General features: G+C 55.8%; 1 protein-coding gene across 6 annotated transcripts in view; it reads left to right on the forward strand.

Annotated features, from left to right (window-relative positions):
- LLGL2 (LLGL scribble cell polarity complex component 2) overlaps nucleotides 1-16,652 on the forward strand; it is a 33,131-nt gene that overhangs the window by 1,809 nt on the left and 14,670 nt on the right. For all 6 annotated transcript variants that reach the window (XM_036088529.2, XM_078066070.1, XM_078066071.1 and 3 more), the window contains exon 2: nucleotides 9,495-9,589. In XM_036088529.2, coding sequence (XP_035944422.1) covers nucleotides 9,515-9,589 — 75 coding nt within the window. In that variant the 5' untranslated portion in view covers nucleotides 9,495-9,514. The remainder of the gene's footprint in view (nucleotides 1-9,494; nucleotides 9,590-16,652) is intronic.

Below are 16,652 nucleotides of genomic sequence, written 5' to 3' on the forward strand. Positions count from 1 at the left end.
AGTCAATGGAGTGCCTCTTTGGTGGTAGAATAATATAATTTTAATAACTTAATAATTGAGCACTTAGCAAAATTTTAATACAGTTGCATTGAAAGAAGAAAAGGGCCCATAATTCCAGCTGACCCATTAGTTTAAAAAATTAAAAAGGTAATAGGAGCCCATAGTGGAGAAAGTGAAATGTTTTAGAAAGTATGAGGAGGCAAAACTCCCTCTTGCTTCTCAGTCTTTTTCCTCAAACATGGTTCTTAAGTTTTTTAGTGTCTTCCCAGATAACAGGTGTAGCTCTGAATCATGCTGTGCTGATTTCTTGCTCCATAATCTTGGCTCAGTCACCTAACCATGCCAAGCCTCAGCGAGCCTTGTTGAGAGGAGAATGGGAAAAAAAAATGTCATGAACACGTGTGGCCTGGCATAGAGCAGGTAGCAGGGTGGGGGAGCTGCTTAACTTGCTCCATAAAGTGTAAAAAGTGTCACTTGTGGGCCTTTGGGCAGACACCTGAACCTTTTGGACGTGCTTGCTGGGTTGTGAGGGAATTTGGCTTTGTCCAGAAGTCAGCCAAGAGGCCCTGATTTTTGAAAGCCTCTGGAGGTCAGACCTTTTAAAATAGGAATATTGTTCCTTGAAACTAGGGAAGCAGAGGTAGAGGACAGTGGCCTCTTCCAGCCTCACCTTGTGTTCCTGTGGGTGGCCCTTGGTACCTGCCCTGCTCTTTGGTAGAGCCAGGAGTGAGGCCTAATGGCCAGACCCCAGCTGGGGGCCTTTCCTGGGGAGAAGGGGGTGCACAATCTAATCTCAGCTTTTAGCAGAGGCTTGGCTGTAAACATTCTGTACCCTGTTGGGGGTGGAGGGGATCACATTCTTGTGCTGCTCTGTTGCCATTAAGGAGCTTTTCTGGGAATTCCATAGTGCTTTCAACCTCGTTTAGGGAAGAGGTGTCCTCCCCTGCCGGGACGTCCTGACCCCAGGAGCCTGCACACCCCCCACCCCATAGAGAAAGTGGTATATGGAGCTGGAAATTGTGGAGCCTCTACCATCAGTCTGTGACCCCTTGTCTACCCACTGGAGACATTGAGCATCCCGGGCAGGAGTCTCCAGGAGCGCTGTGGGGTTTCCTGAAGGATTCCTCAACTTTCCGGATCCTTCTAGAAGTGTTGGGGGCAACCACTGAGACACCTGAGTGGAGGCCCAAGAGGCCCATGGTCCCTGCTGCTGGGTTGGCTGCTCTGAGCAGCACTGGCCGCCTGGACTTACTTATCCTGAGTACTCAGCTCAGAGAAGGCTTCTTATCTCACTCAGGCGATGCTACTATCAGGGCTCCTCCTGGGTCAAGACATGCCAAGTCTGTTTGGCAACTTTGTTTTCCCCTACCCAGGAGCAGTTTTCAGGGAAAAGTAGGGTATGGGGCAGGAGAGGGGCGTCCCCCAGTGGGGCCATTGGTGCTGCTTGCTCTTCTCCAGCCTTGGCTCCCGGGGTTCCCCAGGACACCGTCCCCTCCCTGTGCCCTGGCACCATGGGGCTGTGCCCAGTTCCCTTTGAGGTGACCTTCCCTCCCCGCCCTGCCTCTCAGAGGAAACTGGTACTTTGAAGAGTCACTCTGCTCCTTCCCCTATCCAGGAACCACAGTGAATTCTTGAGCTAGGAGAGGCTCCTCTGGGCGTGGGGACAGGGAACCTGCTAGGTACCTGACTCTACTCTTAAGGAATTCAGCAGAGACTAGAGTCTTCTCTCAAGACACCTGACTCAGTGTTCCCAGGTTTGTTGAGAGGGACATCTGGGCACAGGACTACTTGACTGTAGTAAATAATACTGTTCTTGGATCCTCCTTGCTGAGGAGCTGGGTGTCCTGGAGCCTTGGTCTGAGGCAGGGCCCACAAAGGTACCCCAGCAGGATGCCAGGCATGATGTCTACATGACCCTGGCCTTGGCCAGAGACTTAAGAACAGGGTGGGGGATTTCCCTAAGGGGCCCCAGCCCAGTGCTCTTTGGGGTCAGTGGTTCCCAACTAGAGAAGACCTTTACCTCGTTGATCTCTATTCAGTCCTGGCTGTCCACTCAATCATGCAATGAATATCTACTGGTGCCTCCAAGGCAAAGATCTCCACCATCCCAGGACTCACATTCTAAAGAGTGGGGAGCGTGAGTAACAGGAAACAAGCATAAGTAATAAAATAAAAGTGTTAAAAGGTGATTTGAGTTATATAGAATAAGAACAAAGTAGGAGTTTGGGGTGGGGGGGGCAGGTTGCAGCTTGAGGAGGTGATAAGGGTGGCCTCAGCGAGAAGGCCACATTTGAGCACAGATTTGCAGGAAGTGAGGGAGTTCTTCAAAGAACATGAGCATCTCTCATGTGTCCAGGCGCTAAGCACTGGGGGTACAACCATGGACAGGACAGGCACGGTCCCTTTCCCCTGGACCTGACATCTTTTGGAAGCTCTGTGAGTCAGCTGTCAAGTTTTGAGGCAAGTAGGAGGCTGTGGAATGGGGCCTGATAGGATGGGCCAGACAGCCTACCACCCCCACCCCAGGCAAGTTGTCCACCTCCTCCCCAGAATGGCTTTGCTCTTTGGGCTTGGCCATATCCAATCTGTCACTTCCCTGGAGAGAGTCTGATGCTGGGTTGCAGATAAGGGACTGAGGCCCCTAGAATGGGGGTGTGTTCAGGGAATGCATGCATTTCTACTCTTCCCCACCCCCACCCCCCAATCCTCAGGGGCCTTGGGAGGAAACCTACAGCAGGAGCCTTGGGTGTGGCAGGAGGGCCCTCCCAGGGTTGTGGGACTGGCTTGTGGCTCCTTAGGATGGGGGTGGAACACGACACTGATCTGGGCCTAGCCAGGGAGGGTGAGTTCAGGCTCTGGCTGCTCACCCAGGTTGTCCCATCCGGGCTACTGCTGGCCGGCCCCCTTGATCTGTGAGAGAGGCCTGAACTGGGCAGACAGAGGCTTCTGCAGTCAGGTTGGAGTTCAGACCGGGGCTCGGAATCTTACTGCTTGGGCTTAATAGCTCTCTCAATCGGTTATTTCATAACTAATAAAATAACGTGAGATGCCGTGGGTAAAGTGCTTCAAGTGGCATCTGGCCATAGTTTGGTCTCAATCTTTTTTTTTTTATTTGAGAGAGAGAGAGCATGAGTGGCGGTGGAGGGGCGGGGGGCAGAGGGAGAAGAAGAAGCAGACTCTCCGCGGAGCAGGGAGCCCGATGCGGGGCTCGATCCCAGGACCCTGAGATCATGACCTGAGCTGAAGGCAGATGCTTAACTGACTGAGACGCCCAGGCGCCCCTGGTCTCAGTCCTTTTTATTACCTAACAACAGCAGTGACAACCCTCTGGTTCCTGTCCCCTCTCTGGGTGTTCTCTCATAGTCCCACCTCCCACCTAATCCCACGGCCTTTCAGCCACAGTTTGGTTGCTAAGCTGCTGGCCAGGGCCCTGTCCGGTGCCTCTGGGAGATTGGGTTGCGGGGTAACACGGGCGCTTGCAAAGCAACCTTGGGCATGGCGAGTTGGCACAGACAAGATGCTGGAGGGGTCTGCAGCTGCCCCTGCCGGTGAGAGCCCTGCCCCACCACTCCCCTTGGTAGGAGGTTCAGGGTGTACTCACACCCCTCAGACGGAAGGACACAGCCACACACAGGCCTCACACAGGATGTCGGGAAGGGAGGGCAGCCTCTGCAGCAGCAGGGGGCTGTGGGGAGCACAAACAAAGGGGAGAGGAAAGCAGAGCTGGGGACTTCAGTTCACACTGTTTGTGCTCCTGGAGATCAGGGCCACAGCCAGGTGCTGAGGGTGGCGAGGGGCGCCTTTCCCTTGGGCCACGATGCCCAGAGCCCTGCCCCTGAGCATAGCCTCTCCCAGCAGATGGACGGAGCTGACTGGGTTATCGAGCGGCCTTCTTGGCGGCTGGCCCATCACACACGTCCAGGACAGATGGGCTCGGCTTGGCCAAGCCTCTGTCTCATGGACAAACAGTACCTGTGTGGGGTGAGCAGCCTGGGCTGGGACCCCGCCTTTTTCCTCCCCATAGCATCATCAGATCTGCTGCTTAGAGCAGGGGGTCAAGACAGGCCTGCGCCAGAGGGTGGTTTTGTCTCTACCTCTCCTGATCTCTTTACTGAGCTCCTGAGCTGCAAGGGGGCAGGGTCTAGGCACGTCTCCACAGTGGGGTCTGCACAGAGGATGGGAAGGGAAGCCAGGCTGTGAATTTACCAAGTAGACAGCTCTCCTGTCTTTTCCAGGGCGGGCATTAGGGGGTGGGGAGACCAGTCTTAGACCCTGGCAGGATTCGTGGCGGGTGGCAGTGTTGGGTGATTGGAGCGGCAAGAAGGGAAGGGAAGCACCGGGTCAGCCTCCCTCAGGGAACGCACAGGCTAGTTCCACACACGAGGCACAGAGCTGTGTGGAAAATTGGTTAGAATCAGGCCACACACACACGCGCGCGCCATTGGTCAGCGAGCCTCACGTGGGCCAGCCCTAAACCCCAAGTACCCACACCCAAGGGAACAGAGGGCAGAATGGGGAGGGCTGCTTGGAGTTTGGTCCTGTCGAGGACAGAGGGTATGACAGGCAGGAACTGAGATAGAGTCCAGGGGATGGAGAAGGTGTTTCTTAGGAAGCCCCCTCTCAGGGGTCATGCTCTGGCCAGATGGCATGCCCAGTGCAGGAAGCCAGAACCCTCGGAGCTTTTTACACATCTCCAGTGACTTGGCGTCAGATTCTTCTTGGCATCCCCGTTGGGCATGGCCTATAAAGTAGTAGTGTCCTTTACCCCCAGGTCCTGGGACCCTGAAGCCGAGGTCAGACAGCTGGTCCCACCCACCTGTCCCTTCCCTGCCTCTGCACCCATTTGGTGTCCAGGCAGCAGGCCTCTCCCCTGCTCAGGTTACCATGGCTGGAGGGGAGCCCAGCTCCTAAGAGAGCAGGAGCAATCCCACCGACAGGACTGCCTTCTCTGAGCTTAGGGCCACCCTCCTACCTGGCCACTGCCTGGGCCTTCACCCCTTCTCCCATGTGATCCTCTTATCTACCCTTCCTGGGAGGCAGATAAACCAAAAGAAGAAAAAAAATCTCTACTAATCCCCTGCCAGTGTGGTGTCTATTTAAATAAATACAAATATATGTATTTATAAATAAAATATCTATATATAAATATAAATATATAGATATTTTTAATAGAGTTTACCTGATTTTAGGGTACATTGTACATATGTTTCTATGTGCATTGCTTTCTGTCCTTTTAATGAGTATAGTATGCCTTTGATCAAGACCCTGAGCATATTTCACCTCCCTTCTGATTATTCTTTAATGACCAGCACAACAAGGCTGGGAAGAACATTCAAGGAGCTAGATGGGTGCCCTTGTCCATGGAAGTTTTAGGGACCATTTTAGCATAAGGTGGTCGAGCACTGAGAGAGGAGGGGGAGAGTGATCAGGACAGATTCAGAAAGAGAATGCTTTTTCTAGATGGATTGCATGAGGGGCAGGTGGGTTATTTCAGATGGAAGCACAGAGACCATAGCAGAAGGGGCCTGGGGTCGGGGCTGAGCAGATGGGCCGGCCCTGAGCAGACGGGGGCTATGGGGTGGGGGAGAGCAGACCGAGGCTGACCCTGCCCAGGACTGTCAGTGGGCCCCCAGTGAACTGGGACTGAAGCCGTCTGCTGTGGCCCGCCAGGCCCCCCTTTCTGACCCACTCCATCTCTCCTGTTGCCTGCACTTGGCCCTTTGCTTGTCGTCATCCTCCTGGAAGATGCAAACTTGTTCCGTTTCCCCTGACACGCCCTGCCCCTGAATCTTACGCGGCTGACCACTTCCTATCATTCAGGTCTGGGTGGAGACATCCCTACCTCTGTTCATTCATTCAGCAGGGGTGCCTCAGTGAAAAAGAGGGCAGAACTCCTGAGTAAGAATGAGAAGGCTCAAAGGCTCATCCTCGGAGAGGGGCACACCGGTAATAAACAAGATTAGTAAGGGGACTGTTGCACTGTGACCAGTGCTAAGGAGCAAAGCCAAGCTGGGAAGTAGGAAGGAGAAGGTCCAAGAAGGGACATTTGAGTAGAGGTGAGAGAGAGAGTGGGTGGGTATCTGGAGGAAAAGCATCTCAGGAAAGGAACAGCAAAGCCATAGACCCAGACCCAGGAATGTTCACCGAGTCCTTCCAACCACACCCTGGTCACTCTGGGCCCCTTCCTTCATTTCCTTGCTGGCCCTCTCTCTGTCTGAAACCATCCTACTGACTGATTTGTGTACTTGGGCGGCATCACCCACTCCCCTGCAAAGATGTCAGCTTGGTGAAATAAAGGGTCTTGTCTGTCTTTTTGCGCTGTTGTGTCCCCAGTCCTAGGACAGTGGCTGCTCCATGCCAGGTACCTGGCATGGCTCCCACTCCTGCCAGCAGACCGGTGCATCCCCTTCACAGACGAGCTCGCTGGGCCTCGAGCAGCTGCCTTGGGAGGCCACCCCGCTCGCACGAGCTGAGCTGTGGTGGTTGAGCCCTGGCTGTTGGTCCCAAGCCCTGGCTCTTTCCCTTACAACCCCCACACCCTATTTCCCACCCCCAGGAGTGGGCTGAGGAGGTAGGATCAGTTCCATACCAGGGAGCTCCAGGTCCGGGTTCCTGGAGCTTCTCTCTGGAGAACCCACTTAGCTGGGGTCACTGGATCTGAGGGTTTGCCTGGAGGTGAGTCTAGCCAGTCCCAGACCTGTTCCCCTTCAAGAAGGGGTGGCACCTTTGACGCCTTGACCTGGGCAGTTATTTCTGTGTTGGGAGCAACAGTGAGGGGTTGGCGGGAATGAGGAAGAGAGGCCGTGGCTGCCTGTGTTGGTCCTGGCTCCCTCACCCCATGCCCTTGAGGTCCCGGGCCCCAATCCGCTCGGTTGGCTCTGAGCTGAAGGCCTGCGTACGCCCGTGCCTTTCACTTGCAGGGCTGTAATTAGGCACCCTCTGTCCTGTCCTCACCATCCTTCCCTGCCTCCCAGAGTCCTTAGATTTGGAGTTCACCAGACCCGGGGGCAAATCCAAGTTCTGCTGGTTTCTCCTCAGTGACCTTGGACGAGTTACCCAGCCTCTGTGGTCTTCCATTTCCTTGTCTACCAAGTGGAGATCTTCCACTGAACTTCCAGGGAGGCTGGTGGAGGTTGAACAAACATCCGGGACGGGGTTTAGGTGTACCTTGTACAGAAGTTCGAAGGAAGGAGGGGGCAGGACGTGTCCCGACATGCCACTGTGCCTACTCCTGAGTAGTGGGATTTAGGGAGGATTTTCTCCTCGGGATTTTCTTGGTTATTTATTTTTTTAAATTTTTGTACAATGAGCAGGGATGACTCGAGCAAAATGTTTAAAAAGTAGTAAAAATAACACGTAGGGGTCTGGTATAGGGCCTGGTATGTAGCAGATGCTCTGAGGGCATTTGGGTGGATGGAGTGCCTACCATCTCCCACCAGTCTCCACATCCCATCTGCCTCCCTCCTACCTGCACCTCCTTCCCCTGGGGCTGTGCCTTGTCACCCTCGAGCCTGTGTGGGTTCTTCAGGGCAGAGCCCAGATCACCCTCTCCCAGGAGTCTGCAGGCCCCTCTCCTCCAAGGCACCACTCCCGGCTTCCTCTGACTTCTGACCCAATGACCTCGGCCCAGGAAGGGAGAGTGGACGCCTCCGGGAGCCTGGAGCGGAGCTGCCGATTTATGAGCTTGGGCCTGTGCCGCCCTCCCCCGCAGCTGGAATGCGAGGCCATGGCTCAGCTGTTTGTCCAGGAGCCCCAGGGCTCTGTCACTGCTACAGGCCCAAGGGTGTTTTCACTCCTGGTCCCCAGAGCCTCCAAGATTTCCCTGTGTTTCTTCCCTGACCCGCTTCGGGACCTCGGGTCCGGTGGGCACCCGGGAGTTTCCCCGACTACCTGCTGATCTGGAAGGAAGTGGGGCTCCCCATTCTGCTCTGGCTCCCCCAAAATGGGAAGGCACAGATCTCTTGCATCTGCCCCACCCCCTCCTGCAAGTAGGGGTTTTCAGTGTCCCCAGAAGGTGATGGGCACTCTGGGGGCTGGTCTCCACCTGTTCCCAGCTGGGGTGGTATTTGGATTGCCCCACGATGTGTGTCTCTGCCAAGTGGGGTGACCCCTCCCAGCATGGCCAGCCCTTGGTGGTTCTGCCAGAGACCACCACCACGGCCCCCCTGTGCCATCCACATGCCTTAGAGGGAGCCCCCAGTCTTGGACCACACAGGGCCCTTTCATATGCAGAATCCTGGCCCGATGGTTAATTTTTGTCACCTCACAAGAAGCCAGAAACTAAAGGGCATGTTTCAGGTCTCAGATACCTTCTCCCCTAGGACATCCACCGTGTCGGGGCCAGGTGCTCCCCGAAACCTGCACTCCACCCTGGCCCCAAGTAAGCTCCTCCGGGGCAGGGACCGGGTCTGTTTAGTCTCTTTATCGAGTCCAGCTAGCCCTGAGCCCCTGTGTTCCTGAGGACAGGCCTTGGTGTCCTATGGTCAGTGGGAGGCCGTGCTGAAGCAAGCCGGAAACTGAAGTGAAGATCCTTCTCCCTTCCCCCAAGGATGATCCAGAAATAGTTCCCCTTGGATTGGGAAAGCATTCTACATTCAGATGGTTTGGGCGGATGGGTTTTGGGCCTTGAGCTGGTTTCTTTATTGGGAGCCGATTTCTTCTCCTGATAAGGCTCCACTTAGGCCCATGGGAAAGGGAGTCTCTCGATCAAGCGCACCCATCAGAGCCCAGGGGAGCTGGGACCCGGTTAGCCAGAGATGGGGGACAGGGGGCCAGCCAGGAAGCCCAGCAGCCTGGTGGGGTGGACCCAGTTCCACCGTGGGTCCTGGGCATGAGGTGCCATGGGCCTCCGACTCTGACCACGCGCTCTGTTCCTCGCCCGCTCAGGCTCTTGACAATTGTGGTGGGAGAGCCTTCCCCGAAGTCAGCAGGAAGAATGTGCCCGGGGGTGCTGACCCCAGAGACATCTGTCAGGCTTCTCCCCTCCCCCTGGTGGGGTTCTGGTCTGGGCACCCAGGTGGACAGCCTTTGTATTTCTGCCTCCCAATTGGGCTCTGGAGAGAGAGGCTTGTGAAGTTTCCCTTTCTGTTTAGCTGGGGTTTTATGGTTTTTCAGAAAACAGGTTAACAATTAAGCTCATTAACCTCAGGGCCTCCATTCCTATAAAGCCAGGCGAAATGGCTTCCTCCCCCGGCTTCTCCCGCTGGCTTTATAAGGCCACGGTGGCCTGGAACAAGCGTTAGAGCTTCAACCAGCCGCGGACCTCCAGGTATAGACGTCCCTGGGGTTCCTGGACTGTCCTTCGCAGATGGAGCGAGGGCGCACAGGAAGGTGGACAGTGAAGCCGCTGCGGGCCAGGGCCGGCCACTGCTGGGCTTGGGGAGAGCGGCTGGGCTGCGCCAAGCCCTTGGTGCCTGGGAGCCATTGTGGGTGCTGGAGTCAGGGCTGCACGGCTGCCTCTCGCTGGTGGTCAGTGGCTGCTCCTCGTTCTCTAGGGGGCTGCGCACTAAGCACGATGAGGCGGTTCCTGAGGTCAGGACATGACCCTGCACGGGAGAGGCTCAAGCGGGACCTTTTCCAGTTTAACAAGGTAAGGGGAAGCACCGTGTTGTCCACCTTCACGGGCTGGGGCTGGGGCTGGGGCACTCAGGCGGCCTTTACCTGGATTAAGGTACTTCCTGGGCGCTGCCATACATGGGCACCTGACTTTGGAAATGGGGTCTGGTTGGTGGGCTTTCCTGGGAAAGGGCAGTGGGATCCCCAGGCATCGGGACTCCCTGTCCCGAGTCTCACTGGCTGTGTGACCTCTGCAAATCACTCTGCCTCTTCCAGCCTCAGTTTCCCCACCTGAAAAATAAGGCTAAAACAACCTCCCTCCTCACAGGCTGTGGAGGAGGCTCAGGGACAGGAAAGATGAAAGGAGGCTGAACCCTGTCAGGTGTAGCAATGTTCCTGTGATGCCCGGTCCCTGGGGCAGTGGCCGCAGCCCATGGCTGTCCCCTTTCTCCTCACATCGCCCCCACAGGAAAACGCAGCTTTCCCGGCAGGCAGCACACAGTGATCCCTGTGGCTTCCTTGTGGCAGGCTTAGGCCTGGGTGAGCGGGGAGAGGCACCTGAAACAATGTGCCAAGGCTGGCATTTGGCTACCCCAACCCCAAACCTGCTCCTAAGGCCCCCCGAAGCCAGAGCGACCTGTCCCCCGAGACCACGGGGAGGGCCCCAGAAGCTCCACTAGCTTCCTCACGGTGGCCGGAGCCTGAGAAGGCCAGAGCTGGCCTATAAACAGGAGGAGCGCAACACGGTTTATTAGCTCTGCAGCCACCTAGCAATCTGCCGCCGTTTCGGGGTAATTAGCGTGTCTTACGGCAGCTTTGATCTAGGCCCGTGGCCTGCATGCCCAAGCTTCCTTCTGCCCCCGAAGGTGGACTGCAGGAAGCGGAGCACCACGGTGCTCTGCTCCTCGGGGGCCCAGGAACCCCTCCAGGACATGCTTCCCCTCCAGCTTGGCCGCTTAGATGTTGGGTGACCCTGTTCCCCTCGCCCACAGCGTAGGCTCGTTACAAGGCTTGTATGGAGTTAGATAATTTGTGGTCTAGGAGCACTAGCTGCCATTCTCAGGGGCTGCGCCCCAGGGAGAGAGAGAGCTCCCAGGGGCTTGTGTGAGGTGGGTGGAGGCGCCCTGCCGTGTTCCCCTGATTTTCTTGGCCTGTGGCAGATGTGGTGACGGAGCTTTGCTGAGGCCACTCGCCTGTGGGATGAGGGCTTCCCTGAATGAGCACCTCCTCCCACTGGCAGAAGGAAGCTGTGGGCAGGATCTTTGGACCTCGGGAAATGGGGTGCAGGTGTTGGGAATGGGAGATCTCGGGAGCCCCTGGGTGCCTGCCGCCGTTGGTTCCAGGGGAGTAACACATGGGTGTCGGTCTCAGAACCTCAGCACTCACCTGGGGGCTGGGGTGACCCCTATGTGCCTCCATTGCCCCTGATGACACCGAGATCTCACACCCCAAAAAGGTGACCAATTCCAGTAGAAACCGGATAGACAGGCTCAGCAGAGGGAGGAACCCCTGCCCTAAGTTCCAACTGTGCAGCGGGGTGGGGCTGGGGTGGGGCTGGGGCAGAGGAATCACCCCCCCCATGCCCCACAACTGGTGGCCCCCAAACTTGGCTGCCCCACCCCTAGGACTGGCTGGAGGGAGGGGAGGCTCCTGGAATTCCTTCCTCCTTCCATTCATTTGCTAGAAACCTGCATTGAGCACCTACTGAAAGACAACCCAGGGCTGGGGCTGTGGGATCTCCGATAAGATCTTTGCCCTCCAGGACTTTTGTAGTCTAGAAGGAGGGAGGGGGCTGAGGGTCTGAAATGCCGCTTCCTGGGAGTAGAAAGGAGGAAGGGGAGGGAGGGAAGGGAGGTGGGCCGGTTTGGTCTCATCTGGACACTGAGTGAATGTGGAGCCTGAAGGGTTGGGATTGGGGGATGAGGCCAGATCCTGGACTATTTAGAAACCTGGGTGGTCCCACCCATGCCAGCCCCTCCCCCGCCCCAGGCTTCACTGGAGTCAGCTCGAGGGAGCCAGGAACCTGGGAGTCTGGGGCCTGACACGCCATAGCTATGGTGGGTTTTGAGCCGGGGAATGAGTGATCCCATTTCCAGTTTGGAAAAGAACTTTTTTTATTTTTGTTTTTTAAGGGGAGCATTGCAGTGATTGGATGAGTCCCAGGCAGTGGGGTGGGGTGCAGGGCACAAATAGAACAGGGTTTCTCAACCTTCTCACTGTTGACATTTGGGGCTGGCCATGTGGTGAGGATGTTGAACAGCATCGCTGGCCCTACCTTCCCAAGATGTACAACCAGAAATGTCTCCAGACGCTGCCCAGTGGCCCCTGGCCGAGGACCCCTGGATTAGAGAACTATTTAGGGCATGAGGCCTGGTGCTAGATGGGGATGTAGGAGTGAGGGGGGCAGGGAAGGGAAGTGTGTGTCCAGCACGACTGTGGAGGCTCCATCCTGGGAGGGGGAAGCCCAGGAGAGGTGAGGAGTGGGTGAAAGGGAAAGTGATGCGTTTGATTTGGACAGAAGAGCAACAGCGATGGTCTCCATTGATCGGCAGGCGGTGCAGCCCGGGGCTTGGTTACTGGTACCATCAACCCCAGAACTGACTGCTGAGGTTCGCCAGCTGGGTGACCTTGGGCAAGTCACGCATCTCCACAAGGCGATAGAAGCTGGGGCGCCTGGTGGCTCAGTTGGTGAGGCGTCTGCCTTCAGCTCAGGTCCTGATCCCAGCGTCCTGGGATCGAGTCCTGCCTCGGGCTCCCTGTTCGGCGGGGAGCCTGCTTCTCCCTCTGCCTGCCACTCCCCCTGCTTGTGTTCTCGCTCTCCGTCTGACAAATAAATAAGTAAAATCGTTAAAAAAAAAAAAAAAAAAAGGATGTGGAAGCGACCCCATTGAGTTGGTGTGAGGATTACATGAGTTAAGGTCTAAGTTGAAAGGCTGTGCGTGGCTGGCGGCCACAGATTCGGAGCACAGCTCTGTGGGCATTATTTAGCCTCAAGTTTGAGTTTGGGGAGCCTTGGAATCCCTGGGTCTTCGCAGACAGTGGGATATAGAGCTGGAGCCTGTCCATGCAGGTGTCATTCACACGTAGGTGAAGGTCAGCCCTCGGAAGGGTGCCCGCAGCTGGTGAAGCAAGCAGTGTCCAGACTGGACCAGTGGTCCCTGGGAAGGAACTGTGTCTGTAGACAGATTGATTCCCTGAACCCTCTGCCAAGCAGCAAAGGGGCCAGGGAGTGCAGTGGTCGGGCCAGGGACGCTGGAGCCCCTGTGCGCCTTCTCACTGAGTGACTGCGGACATGTTACTGAGCCTCTCCGCTCCTCAGTTCCCTCATCTGTGAAGCGGGTGTCCTCATGGTCTCCACGTCCAGGTTGGTGTGCAAAACAGAGTTGCTTGGAATGGCACCCGGCACCCAGTTGGTACCTTACCTGGTTCTCGTGGTGCCTCACACCCAGGTGGCATTCCCATTCTGCAGGTAAGAAAGCTGAGGCCTCCAGGGCTCACACAGCCTGAGCATATGGTGCGTGGTGGCGCCGGCCGGAGGAGGGGCTCCCGGTCCCATCTACCCACCAGCTGCACTCTGAGCGTGGTGACCTCACCTCCTGAGCCTGTTTCCTTGCCTATGAAGTAGTCTTCTGAGCCATTGGTGACCAGATGAGGGGACTGTGGAACCCACTGGACATCTCAGTGGAGAGGAAGTGATTTCAAGGGGACGGAAACTCACGCCACAGTAAAACTCCTTCCTTGGAAATCCCTTGTGGCAGCTCCCTCCCCTGGTGAAACCAGCCAGTTAATAAAGGCTCTGGGCCCTTCCTGTCCAGCCCGCCCACGCTCCGCTTACCCCCAGGCTCTGAACAGTGTGTTCCTGACTGGCCACCCCTGTCCAGGACCAGGTTGTTTTGTCTTGGCTTTTTTGTGGCTGGTCCCCTGGTGTCAGGTGACAGCCACACAGGGAGGGCCAGGTTGCTGCCACCACCGGGAATCTGAGCTGACCACACCCAGTATAGGGCAGTGCCACCCAGCCCAGCAGCTGGGCGTGCCCCCTCCGGCCCCAGGCAGCCCTCCTTCCAGCCCCCCAGCAAGGGCTAGGGACTCCTCAGCCCTGGATCTTGGCCGGCATCCTCCCTCGCTGAGGGCAAGATGAAGGGCCCCCACTGTCTCTGACCAACAACCTTTGCTCTCTCCTTTCCGAGAACCTGAAATGGGGTCCTGGAGCCAGCATGAGACAGACAGGGCTTTCTTTCCTGCACCAGGCTAATGTTGCAGTTTGGCAGCTCCTGCAAATCTCTCCTTTCCCAGTTCCTGTCAAAAGAGTTCATTGTTCTCTCCTCCCTTGGCAGAGGTCACCTGAGCCAGGTAGCAGGGTGAGGGCAGGGCCAGGTAGGCTGGATGCTGAGCTCAGGACGTAGGGGAGGCTGGTCCCAGTGGTGGTCAGACATTGGGTAACCTCCTAGCTTGACTCTGAGCTGGAGGCTCTGCTGTCCTAGGCTGAGCCCCCACCCCACCCGCTGTCCTGGGTGGAGGGATGATTCGGGGCTGCTGTGTGCCTTAGAAGTCCCACAGCAGGGCACCCCTGGGGCTGAGCCCACTTCTTGTGCCCCATGTGGACCTCATACTCCAGTGGGGGGGTTGAGTCTTTAAAGGCTGTTAGAAGTTGGAGGATGGGACAACCAAGGAACAGGGAGGACATCTGAGGTTGGGAGGACAGCTGGAACACAGGCCAGGGGTGCCTTGCAGAACCTTCCCGCTTCCCCAGGCTGCTCTGGTTTTCTAGCTCCTCCCTAGTTGACCTCTGTCCTCTTCCCAAATCCAAATCCCTTCCTTCCCATTCCCAACATGACCCCTGGGCGTCCTGTAACTGGCCTGGGGCCGCCACACCTCCTCCCTCAGCCTTCAGGCAGGTTTGCGGCCTCCTACCGGATCATAACTGCCTCATTTGAGGATTTGTGGGCCTTATTTGCATGTCCACCTCTCCCCGCCTCTGCACCCCTCCCCAGACCTGGGGAATCCCCTGTCACCACACTAATTACATTTGAACCCACTCTCTTGGCCCCTGGCCAGGTAAGGGCACCACGACATTTCCTCCCCTCATTTTGTTCTTGAGGTCCGCTGATGAAGATGCCTGAATGATGGAGACCTTTATTTATTTATTTATTTATTTATTTAGATTTTATTTATTTATTTAACAGAGAGAGACCCAGCGAGAGAGGGAACACAAGCAGGGGGAGTGGGAGAGGGAGAAGCAAGCTTCCTGCAGAGCAGGGAGCCTGATGCGGGGCTCGATCCCACGACCCTGGGATCATGACCTGAGCCGAAGGCAGACGCTTAACGACTGAGCCACCCAGGCGCCCTGATGGAGACCTTTAGAAGGCAGGCAGGCTGTGTGCGGCAAGGCCTGTGCGCTGGGGGGGTGGGGGGGGAGTGGCGGTGAGCTGAGCCTTCTAGCTGAGCCTGACAGTGGGTGGTCTTCTAGAGGTTGGCGTTCAAGCCGCGGGCGGCCCTGCTCCGTGCAGTCATTGGTATCCCATTGATCAGATGTGAAATGAGGCTCAGAGAGGCAGAGGAACTCACCCAAGTCCCAAGGCATTTTAAGTGGCAGAGGGGGGATTCAGAGCCTACTGGGCCTGACTCAGTCCCCGTTCTTCCTAAACCAGCCTATGGAAAAGAAGGTGGAGATGAGAGTCAGGGTGGTGGCGGTGTCCCCAGGACCCTGAAGGAAATAGGAGTAAGTACAAGAGATTGAAGGATGGGCCCAGCCTTTGTCCAGAGCAGTTTCGGAGAAGAGGCCAACCTGTAATAGGAGTGACTCGGGTGGGATATTAGGAGAACTTCCTGCCAGGGAGTTGGTAGATAGTGTGTGGCCTGAGAGCCTGACAGAAAGAGAAAGCTGCACACTGTTTTCTCTTTGGCTTGATTCTCTTGCCGCTGTCCTGAGGCAGAATCGTCCTGAGGGCAACGCCTCGGTCCAATAGGACTATGGTACGAGCCACGTATGTAATTTAAAACATTCTAGCAACTGCATTACATTTTTTAGATGAGTGAAATTAACTTTGGTAATATATTTTAATCCAATATATCCAAAATATTACTGTTTCAACATGTAGTCAATAGAAATTAATGAGGGTTTTTCTAGGTGTTTTGTATTTTTTTTTTTTTTTTAAGATTTTATTTATTCAGGGTGCCTGGGTGGCTCAGTCGGTTAAGCGTCTGCCTTCGGCTCAGGTCATGATCCCAGGGTGTCCCCCCCCCACACTTTTTTTTTAATACAGAATCTTTGAAATGCCAGGTGTATTTTACACTTACAGCATATTTCAATTCAGATACAAGATTTTCTTTGGAGTTATGTAATCTGTAGTTAGAGTTTGGAAGGTTTGTAGCTGAAAAGGGAGATTCACAGCATGTCTGCCTGACTCCATCCCCTGTTCCGTTGGAACCCAAGGGCATACCTGGAAAGTTTTCCAGTGACTGAACTGGGCACCTATTCTTAAAGTTAATAAAAATTAAAATTTCCATCCCTTGGTGGCACCAGCCACACCGCAGGTGCTCAGTATCTCTACGCGGCTCACAGCTGCCACACTGAGCAACCCAGGGCTTGGGTCTCCTCCTGGGCATAGGGCTCCTTCCTGCAGGACATTTTCCCCAGACTCTTCCAAATTCCAGAGGCTTTGACCCCACGCTGCTGCCGACTGGGATGAGAGAAAAATGCCACCGTCCCAGGAACCTTTTCTCGGGCCCTGGCTGGCTGCTGACTTGCTGAGGCCCCAGCAACCTGAGGCTGGCTGAGGCCTACCCGGGGGCCCTGGGGGAGCTGGTCCCCACACACACCATCACGTGCCCTGCCCTCCTTTTCCTGGGAAATGTTTACATTCCAGACACTGTGCTATCTCCCCAAGACTTTTCCAGGCGCTGCATTTTTTACATAGCTGAACAGGGACCTGGGCTGGCCAGGGGGGTTCCTGCTGGGTTACTCCTGCTCTCCAGTCTGTCCCTTCCAGGTATAGCCATTTGTAGGGCAGACTAGTTCCTGGCAAAGAGCCGGTGGGGGGAAGGTGGGCTTACACCTATGTGTCCCCAGAATAGCATTCTTTGGAGCTCTCTTCCCT

The sequence above is a fragment of the Halichoerus grypus genome, chromosome 2 (assembly GCF_964656455.1).
Source record: "Halichoerus grypus chromosome 2, mHalGry1.hap1.1, whole genome shotgun sequence".
Classification (NCBI taxonomy): Eukaryota; Metazoa; Chordata; class Mammalia; order Carnivora; family Phocidae; genus Halichoerus; species Halichoerus grypus.